This window comes from Anopheles gambiae, chromosome 3 (genome assembly GCF_943734735.2).
Source record: "Anopheles gambiae chromosome 3, idAnoGambNW_F1_1, whole genome shotgun sequence".
Lineage (NCBI taxonomy): Eukaryota > Metazoa > Arthropoda > Insecta > Diptera > Culicidae > Anopheles > Anopheles gambiae.
In genome coordinates this window covers 11,415,438-11,435,372 of record NC_064602.1, presented here as the reverse complement: position 1 = coordinate 11,435,372, position 19,935 = coordinate 11,415,438, and the positions used below count along the sequence as shown (strand labels likewise).

The window sequence follows — 19,935 nt, the reverse complement described above, 5'->3', positions numbered from 1 at the left end:
GCTAATTACGCTTCCGATACGATCATACAAGCAATGGCCAATGGTCATGTGTGGAATATAAAATCCACTAACGTGCCAGTTAGTGTTCAGCCATGGCTTGCCGCGCAGCGTTGTACCTGTTGGCACTGACCGCATCGATCACCCACGTTTTAGGTGCCAAAAATCCAAATGATATACTGGTAAACGCTCAACTCTGCGTTCCGTAAAGAACAAATGTAAGCTACAAAACTCTTTGCTCCACAGCGCCACTCGATCACACGCCACGGATATCCGGTCGAGCTGCACAAAGTCACCACGCAGGACGGCTACATCCTCACGCTCGTGCGCATCCCGGGCAAGGGAGCACCCGTGCTCATCATGCACGGTTTGATTGCCTCCTCGGTCGACTGGACCGTGCAGGGGCCGGACAAAGCGCTCGCCTTCATAGCCGCCGACCAAGGGCACGACGTTTGGCTGGGGAACGTGCGCGGCAACACGTTCTCCAAAGAGCACATCAAGCTCTCCCGCAAAGATGCCGAATACTGGCGCTTCAGCTTCCACGAGATGGGCCTGTACGATCTGCCCGCCATGGTGGACTACATCCGCATCAACAGCTCCTCCGATACGCTGCACTACATCGGCCACTCGCAGGGCGGTGCCGTGTTTCTGGTGATGGCAAGCATGCGCCCGCTGTACAATCGGAAGTTTGCCAGCGTGCATCTGATGGCACCGGCCGCTTACATTCACCGGGCCACCTCGCCCGTGTTTCAGTTCACCACGCGCGTCGAGGAGCTGGAAACGATCGCGAAAATGACACGCACGTACGAGATAGTGGGCCGTGGGGCGGGGTCACCGGTGGAGCTGCTGCACGCTGGCCACAAGATGGGCCTGATCCCGACCGATCTGGTGCTGACGAACGTGTGGTACTTTACCGGCGTGCACGATTCGATCAATCGGTCGATCGTGGGCGACATACTGGCGAACACGCCGGCGGGATGCTCGCTGTACCAGCTGCTGCACTTTGGCCGGAACCATTTGGCCAAGTCGTTCCAGCAGTACGATTACGGGCCGGGCGGGAATGTGAGGCGGTACGGGGCGCGAGTGCCGCCCGAGTATCCGCTCGCGAATGTGACCGCTCCGATCTCGCTGTACTACAGCGAGGCGGATAACTTTGTGCCGGCGGAGGATGTGGAGGACCTGGCGGACAGCTTGCCCAACGTGGTGCACAAGCATCGGATCGGGTTGCGCAAGTGGAACCACATCGACTATCTGTACGATACGAACGCGCACCGGCTGTATCGGTCGGTGGTGGCATCACTGACGGATCAGCGCGGGACGGCTGAGAAGAAATGAAGGAATGGAGGGACACAGGCAAAGATGTAAAAGTTGGTTTAGTAACATGGAAAAACTTCAAAATTTATTGTTTTTTTGTTCAACAACCTTCACTACTGCGGCGCATATTTTGCTACTTTTGTACCAACTACACTCTGTTGCACAATGTACTCCACTGAGCGTGTAATTTTAATTACGAAATTTATAATAATTATATCCTCTCCGTTGAGTTTTCCATTTTCCCGTTTTGCAAAAAAAATGTAAATTTTGGCACTGCTTGAACAAAAATTACATCTAATCCATCACGGAAAGTTATCGAACAAAATTAGCAAAAATGTTAATTTGCCCTCTTGCCGGTGCCTTACCGTAGCCGGTTGGCTGCGTTGTAATGATTTGTTGTAGGGTATGTTTTTGCTGTGTGTGTGTGTGCTGTGATGCCTCTGCCAAATTTTCATGCATGTAAGCACGCAACAACAGACGCAATCCGTGCTCACTTCCGCGCAACCGATCCCGAGTAACGCATGCGTGAAGCGCGCAAACGGATCCCAAAATCGTCCGATTAGAGCTTGTGAGTTTTTTGGCTCTTCTCTCTATATCGTTTCGTGTCGTGTGATGTGTGGAGTTTTTTTTTTCTTCCATTTCGGCGAGCTTTTATAGGTTTAGTGCCGTTTTTGAAGCAGTGATTTTATTTATTACGCGAAGAAGCATCGTTTTCATCGCAGTCACACAAATGTTTTATGGCGCTGTGCGCGGTTATACGCAACGGATGCACCGTGGCGTTGCGTTAGAAAATAAAGCATTTTTTTTTTCGAGAGCGAAAGTGATTTTTGACTTTCCTATTTTAAATCTTTCCGTGTGCTGTTGGCTGGATGATGTAAGGTGAAAGAAAGTTTGCAATTGAACGAAACAGGCTGTTGCTTTTTGTGACAAATGGAAATTCTTGACGATTGATTAAATAATCTGTTTCCCTTTTATTTTAGCCGAAAATTAATTATAGTGCCATATATTGCAATTTATTGTCATTTATCAAGCAAAATCATAGTTTTTAAAACTTGATATTTTCCTTCTTCATTACATTACTAACGTTTTTTCTTTGTTTTTTTTCCTTTCCATCCAGGTATGTTTCCCTGCAACTGCGGTATCGTGCCCTATGATCATGCTCCAGCTCCAAATGGTGCCCACCAAATGACAGGCAATCAGCGCGACAGTAATAGATTCGTATGGGGAAGTTGTAATATCGAACCGCTCCTAGCTCGTACCGTGCGATCGTCCCATACGATTCCCATTGCATCGGAACGGATCACCAACATAGATCCAATCGCAATCGGATCGCAATCGGACAACACAAAAGCGTGAAAACATTAATACAAATTTATGAAGCTGTAATTGCGGTACAAAACTCACCCATTTTCTTGAGCCCTTCGTTTTCCTGCGTTGTGTCTCCTCTGGGGACTGTGCTGCAGGCAATCCACTTTTGCGTACCGTTTTGATCGATCGATCGATTTGATTGCGATCAAAAACCCCTACGGTCGATCGTGTTCGATTGCAGAAGTACTACACCGTACCTACCGATCTGATCGTACCCGATGTCCATGCCGGTGTGCGTGAGTGGCAGGGAGCCAAGCCTGATGGATGCGTGAGGGTGGTCTCCCATGTGGAAAGGTTGTGGTTTGATTTATGGAACGATGCGCATGCATCGATGCCCTGTATAATCACGGTGATTGCAGGAAAGAAAAATGGCTTCAAAACGGTTCTTGGGAAAGCAGGTGCACCTTCTCCCCCCGTCAGGCCAGACGCATACACATGCAAGGTGATCATTCTTAACCGCGTTTGTTTAGCGCAAGGCTAGAAGCATAGCGTGGGACAAAAACGGCAATGTGCAATGGTTTGTTTTTACCCCATTTATTGAATGGGCATTTGTTGCCGACGGTTGCTCAAGGGCTGCAATCGAGCAGGCAACGTGTGCTAACGGACAAGTATTGATTGGATTGGGTTGTAAATGATCCTCGTATGTACGTGTGTTTTTTTTTTGTGTCCGTTTGCTTGTTTGCAGCTTGTTTTGAGCGATTACCATTACCGTCAGGCGCTTATTGTTGGTTAGCTAATCATTGGTTGTAAATTTTTCTAATGTTTTTGGCTTGTAAACAAACTAGTCCTGCCAGGCTGTATGTATAGCAGTTGTTTGCTCAGGGGATTTATAATTAGATTTTCCTTGCTAGGGGTTGTAGTACAATTCCAACAAGAATACATTTTTCAAGCAAGAACACGGAATAAATAGTTTATGAATATCAAAGTTTATGAATATTAAGTGGAATGCAGTACGATATCATTACAAAGAATCACATTAAGATACTTGTAATAATGCTATAATAAAATAAATTCATTTGTTATGCTTTTTAAGACTCCAAATGTAATAGAATGCGTAAATCAATATTACTTTTAGCAGAGTAACTCAACTCTCTCTGTAAAAAAAAATCTGCTACGTAGAGTCATATATCCAAGAGTCACTGTCGTTTGAATTCTCAATCTTTAACCAGCACCAACTACCACATGAAAGATCGTCCTATTTTTAAACCCACTTTAAGTCACATCTTTGCCGGTGGTCCTTTCCTTTTTGATGCTATTGGCTCATCTCAACAGCCTAGCTAGCGTGTCTACCCGCAGTGCAGCCAGCCACACATTGCACAATTCGTCACGTTTTGCCCATTTGTCAGGTTGAGTGCAGTTGTAATTGAAAATGAGAACATCTGCAGAACGGCCCTAGCCCATGGCTGACCCGTACGAGCCGTACGTGGTCATGGATACAGTTCGGCCAAACGTATTGCTCACACTTCGACGAAGTTCATGCTGCATGCTTTGCATAACTTGCGCTGTCCAAAAACATTACCGCACCAAATTGGTTTGAGAGCATCGCCCAGTAGACCGATTTTGAGGTCGACCCAGTCCTACGGTACACACCTTTAACTTCTGGAGCGCGATCCCGCGCTCAAGGAAAACCTTGACGTACGGTTTGGGAGATCCCTTCACCTGTGGTGTTTTTGGGGAGAGGTTTCAATCTAACCGATTCACACACCCAGACCGGACCCAACGCAAAAGGTTGGGCTTTCAAATTCCAACGCACGCGTAAGTTCCCTTCATAGAGGAATTTGATCGCGTTCTTGCACGCGGCGCACGGGCTTTGTCAAGTGGACGGTGAGTCAGTCAGGTTGTGTGGCCACTGCTGACCGTAAATTGTACTCCGCTTTGGGCTTTGGGTGGTTGTACTGCACAAGTGACCCGATCGGATCGCCACCCTTTAATGGAAAAACGTCTAGAAACGAAGCCTGCACTCGTAGGTTAAACATAAACATTGAAACGATCTGGCTGCGTGTATTCAAATGTTGCTAGCTAAAGCAATGCTCGATTCCGGCGGGATTCAATCGTGTGCGGTATGGTTCAAACTCCGCCGAGATTAATCATTGCTGGATGGAATTGAATGCTTGATTATGCATCGTTCAGCGTACCGAAGAATGTACTCGAACGACATGGGCAAAGGATACGCGAGAAGTCTAAAGTCGGCGCCGGAATGCAGTGGAGATTGGCCTGTGTAGTACGGAATATGGTGAAGGCGGTTGGTGGAGTGATCACTTCATTAGAGCATGGGAATGACCATTCCGTTCTAAACCGTATCGTGGCGGAGATCCGAGGTCAGAGAAGCAATGAAATATTAGTAGCACTAGTTAAGCTCATACAGAGACGTTAGCGATACTAATCAGTGTTGGGTACGCAACTCTTTAAAAAGATAAAATATTGCAAATGTCATTGTAAGCTTCGGAGCAATCAGAGGCGTTTAAAGCTTGCTGGAATTCGTTTACACTTGCAGCAATGTCAAATAGGTGCATACATTATGAGTAAACAAGGTTAACACTACACTTTTGCGTCCAATAAGGCTATTGGTAACAAGATTCTTCACAACTCAACGAATTGTACCTAAACATGGTTTGCACGAGGGTTTTTGTTAACGCCTTGTATATATTTAAATCAGTTTCTTGAGGACTGCACTTGAGGTGTGTAATGTCAAGTTTGGTACAAGCGTTCAACTACTGATAGCATTGAACAGCGTGTTTCAAGCGGAGAGCTTTGAAGCGCTTGTCGCCCAACTTTGACATTCCTTAGCATAATATACACTTGATGCCACTCGTGCCCAAAAGTCGTGGTAGCCTTCTTGACAGTGACTACAAGAGATCACTGCTTGTGAGCTTAACGAACAATTGTCGAACATGTTGACAATGAACAACAAGCCGCGTTGATAGCATGAACAAATTATTCATGTTTCTCAAGCGATCCTCAACAAGCAGCACAAAAACATGCAAATGTGGCGTTGTCTTTCTTGTGCGTGGAGTGTTCTTTTCCCCAATTAATCTACTATTTATTACGAATTCCCATCACTCACTGGTGGTGCTAAATTCAACACCAAGACTGGACCAAATTTCAATCAAAACTTTCCTCGGGCATTATTGTTTACCCGACAGCTAACGAAAGCTGCCTCGCGGATGTAGCATAAGTCAACACACGCACAACCTCTCCGTTGCCCCCTCGAGGGACACTTGCACAAAGCGACATTGGATTTCCCACAATCGGCCACTGCAACCTGGGCTCTCACTTACCCGGCGAGAGTCATTACACTGCCGCACACAGGCGCACCAAACAAGCGGGCGCTCGAAAAATTAAGCTATCATCCCTAGCGAAATAAAGGGTGTACTTTTCCTTTGGATGGTGGGGTGGAAAAAAAAACACAGCACTCATAATAACTGGGTGCTAATTGGTACTTTCTTCGGTGCGTACCACCAACACGGGGAGCGATTGTGTGTTTGGTCGCATTTGATCCGCTTTGCGCAAGGGGTCGCCGGTGTGTCGAGGCACAAGGGAGAGTTTGTTATTGCGACTCCTCCAGCGTAATAAGCGAGCGGGAACCTGCTTTTAAACATGCTAATGATAGCTGGCCCCGGATGAGCCGGGATGGCTCCCGGGGGCACAAACATCAGGCCCCTCGTGTGCGGCGTGTGAATCCTCTACTCTACGGTGGAGGTAGAGGTCGTAAACTTGAACTTTGGCAAGGCTTTGGCTAGCTGCAATGCAACCACTTCTGGCAGAGTGGAACGGGAATGGTCCAGCTTGTTGCTTAGCGGTGCTTACGACTCGGATGCACCTTTGTGGGGACTTATTAACACATGTTGGCGTTAATTTTTGCGTTTAATGTTTTTGAAGGAAAAAATGCATATTTCTATGATATCGTGGGGAATTCTAACAAAGAGAGGCTTGTGCACGGATTGTTTGTTGGACAGATTATCGGAACCATAAAACATGCAAACAATTTTGTGAAACCAAATTTGAAGGTTAAATAAACAAGGTTTTCTTGTGATAATATGTTTATTTAATTTTTGAAATTAAGTATGAAAGACTAATGAAGGACACATCGTTGCATTGGATGTGTCTTTTATATAATTGACTTAAATTGCTTGGCATAGTAGATGGCAGATCGCAGGCAAATAGATTTAAAACATTTAGAAGACGTCGTAAAACGAATGCTAAAAGCAAAGAATATCTCAGTAGGTTTATAATACCATAACATAATTTGACAATTTTGCATAAAGTAACCATCACAAATTCTTCCAAATTAACACGAAGGCCGGGCTACATTGATCGTACTCGCAAGCGTAATTTTGATTTTCACTAGCGCATCTGGCGGCAGCTTACCGAAGCATTTTGCCAAACAACTTGAAGCCGCTTCAGAAAATATGTTATTGTTCCTTGTTTTTTACTTTAACTGGACTGGAAAAGCTATGCAATTGATAGATGAATATGTTGTTCACGTATTTCAGCCTTTTTGGCATCAAAAAACGGTAAAAAACAACTTAAATTTGAGATCCGGCACGACCATTCCCTTGATGACCAAAAAAAGCTTCCACCAGCCGCCGCCAGATGCGCTAGTGAAAATCGAAATTACACTACGGAGTACTATCAATGTAGCCCGGCCTATCATTTGTCTTGTATTCTTACCACATTCAGTGCTAACAATTTAAACACTGTAATTTAAAAAAAAACTGCATCTGATCAATCATTTGATACTACTAAAACTAAATAATTATCTTTTAATCCACCCATCATTCATCACTGCTCATTTGCATTACCCAAACGCATACACGTATTGTGCATCGTGTGTTGAAGTTTACTCAGCCACGCACTCAATACAACCACAACACAGCAGCAGCAACTTCCCCCCCTGTGAAACATGAGTGTTTAATAAACAGTTGAAAGCAACAGCGTTTTCTGCGCCGCCCCGAACTGCGCCAAACTGCACTTGGCAAGTTTGCACTTTCCATTTCAAACCAACTCCGACAGGCACCTGTCATGTCCGGGCGTACTGAGCAGGTAGTGTGAAGCGTGAAAGCCCGAATGAAATCTTTAATTAATCGCCCGGTGGGATTGGGCTTCTTTTCACTCGGGATGCTTTTGTTTTTAAATATGTATAAAGCTTATTTTTGCTTTATCTTCTAGTGCGCCTTTCAACACTTTTCCCTCGAGTGTGCTTGCTACTTGCGGTGCGGAATGCTGTTCCCTCTTAACCAGCAGCCCTCGCCAAACACTTGAGGTCGCGTGCACGCGTCCATTAATCCCTTTCCGTGATCTACTTGAGTCGAGCGGCTTGCGCTGTTACGGGAAAATCCTTTCCATCTCTTCCCAATGCAGCAGGCGTCAATGATCGGTTCCGTTCGTTTTGGTCTTAGGTTTATTTATTTTATTACAACAACTCTTTTTTTCTCTAACCCTTCTTCCTTACTCTTTCTCTCTTACCCGCTTCAATCCGATCAAATAACACGTTTATTGGACGATGATTAATTGTTGATTGGGAAAATGATTCACTTTTGCTCTCCGCCTAACCGAGGCCGAGGCTCTAAAAAACTTGACGTAACTCAATCAATGCACCACGCTCAACCTTGGAACTTTCCTTTTTATCTTGTTGCTTGCGAGTATTGTTTTTCGATCTTCAACCCCTATTCTCTCTCCCTGTTACCAACCTCCTTCAGCTGTGGTTTGTGTGACTTCCGTAACGTTTGCGGAGTGGCCAAAGACCTAGGCCTTCACAGGTGACGGCCTTTCCCGCATTTTTTCCCGGTTCCCCGTACCGGTACGATGGACGGCGGTTGGCAGCATTGCACACAGCGTGATCTACCGTGAAAAGATCACAGCGTGGCCACAGCCGGGGGAAGCCTTTCAACGCGACGCGTCCCCTTTGGTTTCGATGCAACAGGGAGGATAAGCAGTAGGAACACGCAAACCGTCCTCCCTCACTCAGACCCACCCTGTGGAGTTTGAAGTGAGGAAGTGGTTCCAGGCGGGAGGTGTAACCCATGAAGATTAATTTTCAAATATCATAATAAACCGACCCCTAATCGCTAGGTGCCGGGTGACAGGCGCGGGAGAAATGTGATCGTCCGGGGGCTGCATCAGGCATCGTCGCGAAAGGAAAGGTGTGTGTGTGTTCAACACCCTCTCCCCCGTACCTCCCTTGTCTCTCTAATAAGCTGTAATACCGGAAGGGAGGATTTATTTCGTGCCGAGGTCGCACCGGACAAATGAGATCTCTATTACTGGCGGATTGGGGGTTTGGAAGATGAATGAGAGCCGTGCGCCGAGCGCTGCCCAGTTGCGGGCTCGTGTTTCGCGGGATTAGAGTGATGTGGTTTTGTTGCTGTTTTGTGCCGTTGTGTTGTGTTGTGTTGGTTAGACCATGCGAGGGAAAGATCGATTGTTGGGGAGTGTTTTCTTTGCTATATGAGCAGTTAATCGAGATAGAAAGTGTTGCGCAACTGCGAATGTGCTGCTTTGAAATGCGTGTAAACCTTCTTTTTTTCCTAATTTTAAAATACAGTGAAGGTGAATGTTGTGAGTTACAGCTGTGGTGGTGTGTTGGAAAAATGTGGCAAAAGACCATAAGCTTAATTCATGATCTTTTGATAATTCCAATGCTTACAATTACAAAATTAATGATTTTGGTCTAAAATCAAGGTTCTTCAAAAACGCCAAATTTCTGCTAAATTAAAAAAATTAAATTTAAACTACATCATTTCATCACAAAATATAAAGAAAAAATGTCTTCCTAACCTCGTTACTTGCAATTTACACCAGCTCCAATGGCCCGCCACATCTCGCATGTCATAATTAGCATAACACGGGCTGTATGTAGTGTAAATCATAACCCCAACAGCATAACTAATTTTATTACCACCCCATTTACAGCAAGCAGTTAAATCTAAAACCACACTTGAAAGCGACAAACCTAAACCGTCCCGTGCCTCAAAACCACTCCTTCGATTCATCTTTATCACCTCTAACGAGGGCAATAACGGATCGTTTTAACGACATCGTACGCTCGAGCGACGCACAGTACGCATTAGCAGCGAATATTTCATATTGTTATGTAAAACCTCCACGCTATAAATGTATTCCCAGCCAGCGTAATATCACCCTTTGATATGCAATGGGCAGTACGCGTAAGTGAAGCCCTGAGGAGTGATTCTGCCGTAAAGGCAAACAAAATCAGTGTTGCAGTGTTGTGATGTTGCTGCGATAGGAGCTACAGCCGTTATCCCTGGGGAGTTTAATAAACCCGGCGGTGATCTATTTCACGAATCCACTCCACATCTTTTCATTAAAAGGCTACCGTTCGCTGCAGGGTGAACGTGAGTGGTGTGTGTTTGCGTCCACTTCTCCTTTTCCAAAGCGGAACGCGAGGTTACGGCGAGCTTCACGGTTCCTGGTGTGTCGGTTGGACGATTTTTTTCATCCCCATGTTATCTTCCCGCTCGGATCGTGTGCTACCGTTGGGCAAATAAATCGTAACCATATTTCAACGGTGATCCGGTGGCCACTCGGAAGAGTCGTTTCTTGTGGCGATCGGTCGATGATATCAGGGATTATGAGCGCGGACGGCGTATCGCGTATCGGAAGCTGCCCAACGGCTACGCCAGAGGATCTTCTGGACGCAAACCGCCCCGTGCGCTTGTGTTGCCTAATTAATATCATTCATCAAAAGTGCACGCCACATTGGACGTTGGACGTTGGTTTGTGTATTTTACACTCCTCATCAAAGCGACACAGTTAGGCTCGCTTAGACGACTGCCTAATGCGTCGTAAAAATCATCGAATTAATTTCAAACGATCAAAAATTGTCATCACTGTGATGGTGCAGTCGATAAGTGCATCCCGTTGGACGTTGCGATCGCTGAAACGCTCAAGGACATAGGCATTTTTCTCAACGTCGTTACCGATGTGTCCACTCGTTTGCGATCAAGATCGAGACGCTCATTTTTATTAGCAAGGTTTGTTCCTTCTTTTGATGAAAAATCAACATCAATTCACTCAATTCATGTGTTTTTTGTAGTTTGCTATTCAATTCCAATGCACAATTGAACGAGATTTTGCCGATTGCTGAGTGATAAACGACAGTTCCAGTGTAAAGAAAAGGTTCTCAAGTGATCAACTCCATCTTACAAAACGACTGCTTTTTTCCATTGCCTTTCGCCTTCTATCGAACGACAAAGCAACAGCTAAGCATTAAGAAAAGTGAGCGAAATAAAGCATTGGACCGTGCATAATGAAGCTTATTGGCGTGAAATGCAATCTGATTAAGCCAAACAGTTGCTTCGCTGTTGACCAATCGTTACCTTCCACCCCCCCCCCCCCCTTTTTTTTGTTACCCCTTTTGCTCAACCTTCACTCCGACCAGTTGGCTCAATCGCTCTATTTACCTCATCGACCCGCGACCATTTCGGCCCTGCGCACGCGCCCGAAGGACAGCGGGATTGATTTTCGAGATGAATTGCCCAAATCGCCGCCACGCTTAACTGGACTGGATGCCTTTTGCTCCCCCACACACAACAACAACAGCACCGGGATCGAATTAGATTGATTGGAACTGTTGATTGCAATTTCCTTAGCTTTTATGTGTTTCTGTGTGTTTTTTTCTCTTCTTTCCCTCATTTTAATGGGAAAGGGTTTGGTTGGGTTTGCAAGCAAACGTTAAGCGTTACATGGAGCTATGCTCGGTGAAGGCATACCATGGATTTCCGTTTCCGATTCGGCGCCGCGGTGCTTTTTGCTTATTTGTTCATCGTAATGGTAAAAACTAGCAAACCAACAGTACAATTAGGTAAAATTTATGACAACAAAACAATCGGTTAAGAAGTTATTCGAAACGGAAATATTAAACTGCAAAACCCAATGTCGCAACCTGCCCACCCGTTGCAACTGCGAAATCTGCCAGCAAACACAATTTATGAGTTAGATTTTCAACGATAAGCTTTGGAGCAACGTCGTTCCTGGGAGCCTAACGCTAAGGGGCCACCTATTGAAACGATCGAAAGCTTTTTGTTTTGGGAACTGCAACCGAAAAAACCTGCTCGCACAGCGAAACGAAAACCACACGCATGCCAATTTGTCGCACCAATTTATGCCGCTTTAAATGAATGAATGTGCGGAACCATTCACCTGATCGTCAGGCCCAAATCAGCTTCCGCCGACTAGCCGACTTTGGGACGGATGTGAGCGGATGAGTTGGAAATTAAAATTATTGGCAATAGAAAAACGCAGCAGGATTCAAAAGCCTCGAGCTGGCTTTTGTGGCATGGAAAGAAAGCTACAGAACGTACGAGTGGAGATGAGTTGGAGTATAAACATGGGAACTTCGTAAAGAGGAACAATATGTTTGACTTTAAGCAGAAGGCTTCAAAAGAGTTTTCTTTTTTTTTTGTAATTAATACCAACATAAGTACAACTTCCAACCTCGAAACAACAGGAAAGCGCAACAGAGACTGTCAACAAACATGTTGTGCAATCCACCAAACCCATGTAATTATCGCATTAGAAAAGCAAAGCAAAGAGCCGAACGCTCCAGCACAACCAACTACTAGCAGAAAAATATAGCCCACAAAGACAAAACCGACAGTAAATATCGATTTTCAGCAGGTCCGCTGCCCATTCCCATTGCTATCATTTCATAACGGAATTTTCAAATCGTTTGACATCAACAGTGAAGCAAGCGATGAACCGCACCGTTTTTTGAAAACGCTCGAGTTCGGCTGGTGAAGCAAACTGGACGGGGTTGGCGGGTGTTTTTGTGTAGCCCAGCCAAAATGGGCGTTCTATTCGAACCGAAAGACAGTCTCAATCAACAACGCCTCCGTTGCCATTGCCCAATGGATGACATTTTGTGCCGGGCTGGTACACGCGTGTTTGCTCCGGTACGCTTCGCTTACCGCATTGCACCGGTCCTCCCTCCCTTTGTGCAACACTTGAACCATTCATTTACCACCCCCAAACCTCTAACAATCGACCGCAGTTAGTATTGATTGCATTACAAGCATTGCTTTGTTGCAGAAATATGCACGGAGAAGCGGTTTTCGGGGGGTGCGAATTTATTAGCAACAAATTTTAACCATTTACCGTACCGTCGACATTTGGGGGCGCGCACGTTTAAACGGAAAAATGAGCGAAAAATGTATAAGAGTGTGTGTGTGTGCTTTCATCATTATTGTAGGACAATAATAAACAAGAAAAGAGAAAGGCAACCGGACCGGTTCGTTCGTTGGTTTAGGATTTGTGGTTGGTTTCCGCCGATTTGTGCAAATTATAAAGATTTGCGTAAAAATCCATTCAGCAAAATACAGAAGCAATAGAGCAGAGGCCCCCCTCCCCGCCGGATGCGTGCGATTTGTTTAATGCGCCGTGAAGGTGGGTCTAGCCGTTTGGGAAGAGAGTTACAACGCGAAGGCGGTGTCCGGTGAAGGAATAGGGTTTAGGCGCGAGTTGCTGCGATTTTGGCACGTTCCATCCCATGGAATGGAGAGAGAGAAAGAGAGAGAGAGAAAAAGAAGAAATATATTGCAAAATGTTGTTGAGCAAGTTGATAAATTAAAATTTCGTTTGAGAAGCACAAAATGTTGTTGAGCAAGTTGATAAATTAAAATTTCGTTTGAGAAGCACATTTTAAATCGCAATAAATAAGTTCAACAATATACTGCAGCTTGCTGAATGTCTACCAGGTGGCAACTTCATGAATGTTTGCCTTCCGGACAAAACCTTATTTAAGTACAAAAACAGAACCACGAACTGATGTTTCTTTTTTCCTATGTTGCATGTCTACACGACTACTCGGTTTCCAGCGGAATGTACTGTTGTGAATGTGAACAGAACGTGTGCAACGTGCAAATAATTTATAAGCGTTGATGACGAGTTGCGAGGGCGAGCGACAAAAACGAGCGTTGTGTCGTGAAGGTGTAAATCATGTTGCACCGGACGCATCAGCCTTTCGATGTCCTCTAGCTTGATGTTCAAACTGTTTTTGTGTTGATGCACCGTCTTAACGCGCTGCCAGTGTAAACACACAAGCAGCAAGAAGCTCGTCATCTTCGTAGCAAAATCGACGCTTTTTAGTTGCGAGCTGATTATGTTTGTGATGTTTTTAACGTTTTTTTTCTATTTTCTTTTTTTGCAGGTAAGGACAACGAGAATCAAATAGTGTATTATGCAACTGGGCTAATGACGAAGATGTGTTTTTTATTGTGAGTAAAATTGGTGATGTAATTCGCATCTTATTGAAGTAAAAATTAATATAAAACGCGTTTCGTACAAATGGAATGTGCATGTAGCTTTGATGTAATGTTTAAAAAAATTCCAATTTATATATGAGTTTTTAGTCATTTTGGTTATTTATGTGGATTGTACTCGAAAATTAGTAAGAGCCGAGAATTCCAAATTGCCTTGAATCTAATTTAATTATTTCCAGATCATTATTGTTTGATTTGAATTAATTTCCGTAGATGCATTGAAATGCTGTGATATTCCTGCTTTAATTTAAGTTCCTTTTAAATGGCATTTGTATAAGTTTTTAAATTAGATGGCAGCAAGCTCCCACTTTGCTTTTGCATCATTGTTGCACAGTTTGTCTTAAAAATGTTGCTGGTGAAAAGCTACATTTTTTTAAGACTTCAAAGGAAACAAACTTTGCTCAATTTCAGAAAGAGAGCTCTTAAAGTAAATTAAACATTCATCTAAACAAAATGGTAGTGAGAAAAGGCTAAATTAGAATTATAAAAAAGAATTGATTAGAATATCGTATCAACTATTTTCCTATTAGATTATGACCAGCATCACATCATGTGACCGATCATTGTCTCAAAACGTAATATTAAAGTGCCTACGTCAAACCTCAGCTAAAAATTTCGTCTTGTGATAATACTTAATGTATATTTTTAAATACAATCAAATTACTTTTAAAATTAAATACATTAAAACTAACCATAATTATGTTGAAACAGTCAAAAGATACAAAAGTCTAATTGCAGTAGGTGATCGCTTACTGGATGTGTTTTACTGGAGTTTTTTTTAGTTTTCTAACTGGAATGATTTTCAGTAAAAAAAACACATAATTGTCAAAACATAATCTTCCGAAATCTTACGAAGAGAAATTCATAGCAAATGTGCATTTTTCTTACAAATTGAAATGTCACAGTTAGATACATAATAAATAATAACAATAACTAAAAATAAATAAAAAATTATTAAGACAATAATAACTAATTTTGGACAGTAAGTAATTAGCTTATATTCAACCTTCTAAAACAAATCATTTTTAACATACATAAATGGATGCATTTGTTGGTATAATAAAACTAAATTATCCTTAAACCACCTTCCCCGACAAAGACCCCATTTTCTGCAATCATGCCATTAAAACAAACGTGAATGTGAACGATCGATACATACTCTTCCTCATCGCAATCAATCAACCAAATGGTTCGTAACCCCCGCCGGGTGCCGTAGTGAAGTGTGAATAATTGCCACTCGTTCGTTTGTTTTTCCCCCGTCTCCCACGGATTGAACGCCCTCCGTCCTTATTAAGACGTCCCCGGGTGCTGTCCCGCTCCACCTCAGCTCATTAGCCCCCACAACGCACACGCACGACCCTTTCGGCATGGAAATGAAACTTCCGATCCGAAGCAATAGGGGTACAATCAATCTCCCGTCGCGTTAAAAAAAACCCCGACACGCGGGACACACGGTCGAGTGATTGAATTATATCTATTGCAATGTCCTAGGAGGCGAAAGGGTTGAACAAAAAAAAGCAAACTCCCCACGAAGACCTGCGATCGCGGGTGTCGTTGTTCGTGCCAGGCTGGCTCTTATCGATCGCACGCATTTGCATCACGGACACTTCGCGGACGATTGACTTATTTATTTTATTACCATTTCTATCAAGCAAATGCAACGGGCTCCCCTCGATCGTCTCGAGCAAGTCACGCACGTCACGAAACCGTTGGGCTGTTGGGCATTACCACCACTTTAGCCGTACCTTTTACCGTCTTTTTTTCGGTAATTCACGTCGGTGTGGGGTTGTGTTGCTTTTTATTTAATACGATCGGAATTGAATTTTAATCTCGATCCTGTTTTGGGGCGAGTCCGTACACTCCAAACAGAGCACACACTGGGTGGTGTATAGGCAAATGCATACACACCACCCATTGCCAACAAGTGCACGTGCCAAACGGTGCGACGGTTTTGGCGACGGCACGTACCGACCATGGAGCACCGCCGCGCGCAGCATAATTTAATGACCATATGAATGCCTTTAATTGGACTTTATTCAGACAGAGTGTACGGGGCCGAGCCGGGCAGTTTTCTGCTCACGTGAAACATGAATAAAGCTAAACGCCCTGGCGGACAGTGGACAGGTGCTGCTGGTCAGCCAAAAGCGGAGAAAGGCGCACACCCTCCGTCCACACACCAAGCGGTGCGCACCGTGCGCTCAATTAAATTAAACCAAGTTGTTATTAACCGAATATTTATCCGATCATAAGTGCAGTGCTGCAACGAGTGTTATGGATGGAAAAAAAACAGAGAGAGGGACAGAGAGAGAGATAAAAAAGAAAGAACAGAACCACTGGCACCGTTCATGTTTACACTCGAGTTACGCACATACAGCAGCGGCTTAGGAGCGCTGCCACGAGCAGACGGGCATGATGTAATCTTGGCCGGTCGCGATCGAAAGCACTGGTGAAGGTGTTGAATGCAGGGCACGAAACAAAAAAAAATATATGTGGGGACCAAATGGAACCTGGTGGGATTTTTATCGGGTGTGAAAATGTAAGCGAGAGGTCGTGGTGGGCTACGGCTCAAATTTAAAGCATAACTGTGTGGTACGAGTCGTGCAGCGAAGGTATTTGTAGAATGTTAAATTTTCTTAATTGACAGGCCATCAACATTTGAAATGTCGTCATGAAATACAGCTAAAGAGGTGAACAACTAAACCAATAGTGGTTTAAAAGGGGTTTTAATGATATTTTTCAACAAAGTTTTGGATGAATAGCTCTTGCTAAATGTGACTATTTGCTCCCTAAAGCCTATTTATTTCACTGAACTCACAATTCAATGTGTTGGCGTGTTACGGTATCGTTTCCCAAACCTCCCCCTTTTCCTTTTTGCAACTCATTAACTTACCCAAAATCAAACGATCGTGGCCGTTTTCTTGGAAGTTCGTGCACATCCCATACGGTTTCGCGCAAAGCACTCAAGATGCTAATTCACCTCGCTTTTCATAACCGTACACCGATTTTCCCAACGTTTTTGTGGGTTTTTTGTTGTTTGATTTTCCTGTGAAAATAATGCAAAGAAAGAGAGAGAGAGAGAGAGAGAGAGAGAGAGAGAGAGAGAGAGAGAGAGAGCGAGAAGCTGAAAGATAATGCAAACCCCTTTGGCATACGATCGATCTTACGCTTCGAGCCTAATTATGTTGTTCCCTGTTAAATAACATGCATTCGCCAACCCTCACACTTTAGCCCCATGCATGTGGGAGGTTGTGTGTGTGTTTCTGTATGATTATGAAGACATTTTTTTCGCATTTTCCCAACCACACCACCAATGAAGGGGGGGAGTATGTTTTTTTGCGTAGATAATTTTCAACCATTTCAGCTTTTCTCACCCACACCTAGCCTTCCCGTGCACTTTTCCCATACCGGCACTTGGCAGCTGCGTGTTCGTGGGCTTTGTTAGCATACCTTTAGCACTTGGAGTGGGGGCGCTCCCATGCTTTAACCAACCACCGCAGCTTTCTGCAAACGGTGTGATCAAATAAAAATAAATCAGACCTGCGAAAAATGGGAAAAAAACGACGCGTGTTTCCCACCGGTGCTCGATAAGATACAAAACAAAAAAAACACAACCGAGGAAAAAGTGGGTGACCTGAGAGGGAGAAAAACGCAAACCCCGCGCCAGTGCACGATTACCGATTGAAAGACGAATTTTCTCGCTTTCCCGACCCGCGAAAGGCGGATTCTGCGGGACAGGTTGATGAATGAATGGGTTGGTGTTTTTCTTCTTCTTCTTCTTCTTTTCATGGAGAGCTGAAATGCTGGAATTTCTGTGCCGGGTTCATTCAATTTGCTTTCAAGAAAAGCCGTGCTGCATTCCACCTTTAGGCAAACGATAGGGGAGCATGGGCAGCCGTTCATTCTTCTGCACGATCACATCAAAGCCTAAAAAATCCTGAACTTCACAGCCCATTTCAGAGGAATTTCTGTTTTTTTTTTTTTGTGTCAGTTGCGGTCGAATTAAAAGTTTGGTGTGTGTGTGTTTTTTTTTTTTTGTCAAAATTTAAGTAAAATTTGGCAAGTTAGATAAAAGAAAGCCATTTTCAAGCAGACGTCGTGTCAAAATCTTTGGTATTTTTTTTTTAATTTTTATTCAATGTCAATTTATTATTTAGAAATCAGATTCTTTTTTACTCAAAAAATGTTAAATTATGTTTTTATGGAACTGTTTTTATCTTTTACATTCCTTCTTATTTGTTTGTTTAATTATTTAGTGTTTTATGTTCTGTACATTGATTTGTTTTAGTTCATTTTTGTTACATATTAATTAATCATCGATTTTGCTTGTTGTTTTATTGATGTTATAACGCATTTGTTTTTTTTAGTATAATTTTATTTCTTTGTTTATTTTTTTTTTCTTGTGTTTTGCCTTTCAATATCAATCACATACTTCCAAGGTAAATCCCCAGTCCCAAATACATTCCAAGTCTATTATACAACACAAAATCAACATTCTATCAATGAAATGAACCTGCCGACCACAAAACTGTTAAAGAAAATTGCTAAACACTCTTGTCGCACCAGTCGCAACCAATCTGTTTTGCGCCGACAAAACATGCGTTTACGTTGTTTCATTGTGCATCTAACGCGTTTGTTTTTGCTTTTGTCGCTGCTCGATCATTTCAATACCCACCTGTTTGGCAGCAAACTTCCTTCAGGCGGGTACGCGTAATTACGAATAACGCCCAACGGGTGGAAACACACCTAACGAGTTTGACCTTGCTCGAATTTTCAGCCACCCCTTTACAATAGCCTTCAGCAGCAGCCAGATCGTTGTCTTAACGGGGGTTCGCTCTACAATGTCACTGTACGGTAGGCGGTTTGGGGGTGCCGGAGGCAAAACTGAGCCACTCGTCTGCACAGCGTTTTCCCATCAGCACACAGGTCCATCAGGCGGTTCACGATTGGGTTCACCTGTCCGGCATGCTGCTGGAGACAAAACGATTCGCTTCCACCGATCGTTTAACCCAATTTTAATTAATAGTTGGATGGATGGATGAAAAATGGCTTACACCGTAAAAGTGTTCCATTTCGATGGCTTGAAATTGGACGGCAATGAGAGTTCTTGCAACCTTGCAGCGCGTTTCCCACGTACGAGCACGAAAAAGGGTAATTGTTTTGAAACGCTGTTTAAGCTTAGTAAATCACAATTACTCTAATTGTGTGCTGTACTGTAATGAAATTTTGTTACTTTTGATTTTTAAGTCCAACTGCCCTCATTTACATTTGAAAAAAAAACTCCCTCGCTGCATCGAGCTCCGATCCGATCGGACCCGTTTCGAACGTTACATCATCGAAACATAACCCGTGGAGCGAAATATGTTACACTTTTCCACTACCAGCAACAGCACCCAAAAAAGCCGCGGCGCGAAACTCACTGTCAGCTTTCACAAACAACCGCTGTCACAAAAATCAAAAACTCTCAAGAATCTTGTCTTGTTGGTTTGAAGTTGTCGCAACGAGTCGGAGAAGCAACACACACCCCAAAAAAAAAAGAATAATAACACCCATGCTCGATCGATTAAAGGGGAGCTCCACATAAGTCGGCTGCTGCCGCTGAGTTAGAGCGTACAGCATGTCACCTTCCCAACGGTGGCAGCCCGGCGGCGCACAGAGAAAGGCAACCAGAGCTGAGCAGTGAACCGCGAGCGCCTGCTAGGTGTTGCCCGGGTGTGGCGTGGCCGGAAAATGTGTTGCGACTACTGCTCCACTGCTGCCCGACGACGACTTTGGCAGCCTGAAATGAAGATAAATTTCAAGGCGGCAACATAAATCCCACATGATGGAGCTTTTTTTTTTTTATTGTGAGCGTGCGTTCGCTTCCTTCCCTCAAACAGCGCCGCTGTGCCGCCCGATAGTCACTGTCACTAATGAGTCATAATGTGATGTACGCGACCGGGTGTCGGTGTACTGCGACGCGTACACATTAGCGCCTGTC

The 19,935-nt window shown here is 44.0% G+C and overlaps 2 protein-coding genes and 1 long non-coding RNA gene across 6 annotated transcripts in view; all 3 read left to right on the top strand.

The window, feature by feature from the left end:
- The window catches only part of LOC1277459 (mucin-2), a 138,158-nt gene that overhangs the window by 44,306 nt on the left and 73,917 nt on the right, over window positions 1-19,935 (top strand). The window lies entirely within an intron of this gene.
- Window positions 71-1,563, top strand: LOC1277456 (lipase 3). Its single transcript, XM_316926.5, has 2 exons — window positions 71-179; window positions 244-1,563. The coding sequence occupies exons 1-2, from the start codon at window positions 93-95 to the stop codon at window positions 1,330-1,332; spliced, it is 1,176 nt and encodes a 391-aa protein (XP_316926.5). The 5' UTR covers window positions 71-92; the 3' UTR covers window positions 1,333-1,563.
- LOC133394015 (uncharacterized) overlaps window positions 2,433-19,935 on the top strand; it is a 35,520-nt gene continuing 18,017 nt past the window's right edge. The window contains exons 1-2 of the long non-coding RNA XR_009766569.1: window positions 2,433-2,702; window positions 13,847-13,913. This is a non-coding gene — a long non-coding RNA (uncharacterized LOC133394015). The remainder of the gene's footprint in view (window positions 2,703-13,846; window positions 13,914-19,935) is intronic.